The sequence below is a fragment of the Homalodisca vitripennis genome, unplaced genomic scaffold (genome assembly GCF_021130785.1).
Source record: "Homalodisca vitripennis isolate AUS2020 unplaced genomic scaffold, UT_GWSS_2.1 ScUCBcl_6597;HRSCAF=13883, whole genome shotgun sequence".
NCBI classification, from domain to species: Eukaryota; Metazoa; Arthropoda; class Insecta; order Hemiptera; family Cicadellidae; genus Homalodisca; species Homalodisca vitripennis.
This window is the reverse complement of record NW_025782723.1, coordinates 2,776-6,199: the sequence shown is the minus strand read 5'-3', so window position 1 is coordinate 6,199 and position 3,424 is coordinate 2,776. Positions and strand designations below refer to the sequence as shown.

The 3,424-nt window shown below is 35.5% G+C and overlaps 1 protein-coding gene across 1 annotated transcript; it reads left to right on the top strand.

Moving 5' to 3' along the window:
• Positions 1-1,364: 1,364 nt before the first annotated feature.
• Positions 1,365-2,165, top strand: LOC124373877 (the record flags this gene model as incomplete). Its single annotated transcript, XM_046832196.1, is given in 1 exon segment — positions 1,365-2,165. A coding segment is annotated over 1 exon segment (611 nt), but the record flags the coding sequence as incomplete, so codon positions are not given.
• Positions 2,166-3,424: the final 1,259 nt, after the last annotated feature.

The following is a 3,424-nucleotide window of genomic DNA, read 5'->3' as shown; positions in this document are numbered from 1 at the left end:
ATTGTTGGTAACACACCCTAAAAAAAATTGGAGGTATAGAGTGTACACTTAAAAACCTCCAACAAAAAAACTTTGTGGCCAAATATCTCAAAACTTACTTTTTGTTACATAGCCCCTTCATGCACTCACCCCTTCATTTATTTTTGTACATATTTGAGGTGTAGCTTTTGATTATTATGTTATTTTTATTTTATAATTTTTGTTTGTTTGTTAATTATGAAAGAGGAAGAAATTTTACTTAAATTTGTTCATTCTTAAATTTAAACACCAGGAAGTGTCAAGATGTCATTACTTTGAAAATATTTTACAGGATTTTCTTCTTGTAATATATAAATATGGTTCTTACTGATCTTATTTTTAATATAAAGATGTTTTTGACTTTGGAATTTGCTATACCCCTGTCGTCACTGTACATAATTTGTAATACTATATTACTAACACATATTAAATATATTCTTCTCTGTAAGTAAATTACACTTGCTAATTTGTAGAAAACAACATTTATGTGCTTGTGAATTTGTAAATGACAATAAACGTTTATGTCATTTTTACTGGCATCAAATTACATTCAATTTGAATATTTATGTTTGGAAGATATTTGTTTCTTATTGAATTTGAGAATTCTGTAAATTGAGGGTTTGGGGTGTTTATAGAAACCCCATTTCAATTGAACTACTGATAAAAATAAGTTAATGTATAAATAAATCCATCTCAAAGGAAATACTGCTTTTACTGCACAATACAAATTATGTTTATACTTTATCATTCTAAATTTTGTTAAAAAATAATGCTTAAGCAACTGTTAAAATGCCTTAAAATCTTTTCCTTAAGACAATGTTAAATTTCATGCAGTTTTTACACAGTTTTATGTTTGTAGAATTATTGGAATTGTCTCATATTAAATATATATCATTTATACGCATCCATATGCTTTTTAGTTTTTTTCCCGATATTTTTATGGGTTTATTTGGAAACAAATTTCAAAACTTCATTCTACTTTATAACTGAAATTTCCACAAAGTATGTACTTAAAAGAAACTATAAAGTTTTCGTGAGTAGTAATTATATCTTCAGAATAAGAAAGTAAAGGCATAACAGTGTATTAGGTGTAATATTATTCTTATGGAGAAAAATTCAAGGTCTTTTTATTACAGCTGGCTCTTAACATGATACTACTCGAATAAAAAAATTCTATTAGTCTATGAATATGAAAACTTTCAAACATGAGCTACTCTATAATATATAGAATAGGCCCTACAATATGCAGATCACTGTGATATACATGATTTAAGCAGGGTTACGTTGGAGAGAGCTTTTCTGAGGAGTGGGGGAAATTTGCGGGTCACTCTCTCGTCGAATCGGCCGCGATCACCATCACCACTCACCAATCACCAGTGCTGTGCTGTGAGTTCTCAGTTCTCAGTCGCCCGCCACAATCTCTGCTCGACGCAGATAACAGTACAGTCCACATTCCTCGAATCCTGAACACCGGTTCAAGTTCACTTTTCCTGTAAAAGTTACGTCAGACAATTCGTGTTTCCAGTATTGCAGTGTATGTTTTCCTCGTGGTGCAACTCGAGACAAAATTATATTGCACAGTGTCCTGGAAGTGAATCTTTAAATCTTCTATCAGTTTTAACTATGGAAAATGTCGAGAGTAACAAAATACCGACCCGGGTCAGTCGTGATCATGGCGTGTGCGCGTTGTGCCTATTATCCAACATGGAGCACACGGGTGTTTACGACCGAGGATTGTGGTTGTCAGAGGTTGGTGATCGAGACTTCCAACAAGCAACGTCGGAAACCACAAGATCGATACAGCAGACCGCCAATTTTTCCTCGAGAATTTACATCAGACCTGAACCCGCCTTAGTGAGATGGAAGATGGCGGTTAGAGGGTTCTCAAGAGACTTTGGAAGTCTATGCAGCGTTGCTGTAGGGACCCCTTGCTTGTGCTTTGTGTACGGGTTTGTCTTCCTAACCCTTGCCTTTTACCTTTCCCACCTCATTTTCAAGGGTATATTTTCCATATTGCTGTTCTTGTTGTTGGTGAGCCTGATAACAGTTATGTCACTTGCACTTCCAATCTACTGTTGGAGGAGTGGAATTCTGGATAGACTCGAATCAAGGACGAGGCGGAGACAGGTTAGTAGGACTGATTTTGTCCTAGAAGTATTATCAGAAAAGGATTAGTTTCAAAGTATTCACATGGAGTAGCCTGTTTCGTAATAAAGTGATATTTGTATTGAATGATATATAATAATAAACTAGTAGTATTTTAGATTAATTAAGTGATCAGCTGTACTGGCCATTGACCTGTTACATTATAGGTATGAAAATACTGTATATCCAATGGAAGATGTTATAAAAATGTAAAATAATGTACATCATGGGCTATGCTTACATTAAAGTTTTTTGCCGAACTCCTTGAAGACCAATGCATGTGAAGAGCCACTAACTGCCTTAAAAACTATTTATTAAGTACAGTACCCTACTAAGCTTCACTACTTGAGCCAAAACAAGAATATTGAAACCATCGAGAATAGGACCTACATTGTAAATGTTTTAAACTTTAAACCAGCTAACTTTTTTAAGAGTTAGGCCTAACCTATTCAAGTCAGTGTTGCGGCATTGTACTCTACTAATAGAGACCTTTAATTCGATGTACTACTAGACCTATGCTCTAATTTCCTTCTGACTCGTTACAGCCACCCCTGCCCCCTGAAATGACAAAAAGTGGTAGTTACTTAAAAAAAGTACATTATTTATATGTGCAGTAATGATGTACCAAGCTTTGTTGCTTTTCCTGAAATCGTTCGGGAATTATCAAGCTCGTGTGGGTCTTCTTTACACCATGCATAGGAAAATGATACTATTAAGTCCTGTAATGTCGCAGTTAGTAAGTACTAACTCAAATTGAAAACATGTACTATATAAAAAACAGAGTTTCCAATGTATTTTAGCTCTACCGTTATTTATTTCAAATCACAGGGAAACCCTCTGCATTGTACGTTTTAATGTATACCTAATTAAACAGTACCTTTCGAAATTGCCATTTTTCTGCTTTTTTTTCCTCGTCGTCATTGAGAGGAGGGGAATCTGTATTGGTATTGTCCTCAATGACGAAGAGGAAAATGAGAAGATACATTATGGGGCACTGGAAGTAGAAGGCTGGAGTTTCCTGCAATCAATCTACTCGTTGATGTAGGCCTAGTTCCCCACCACGCTTGGTAGCAGTTCTCAAACGTCGCCCGTGCCGGTTGGTTCACAGCGGCGTTTGTTTGGAACGTTATCTCTTTCGTCAAAATTAAATTTTTTACTCAATGGATAGTGAAACTAAAATTGACATTTCGTTCGGCCCATTGCGAACTGCACTGCACCGAATGCAGGCAGATCAGCAGTTCCAGATCCTCTCAAATGCCGA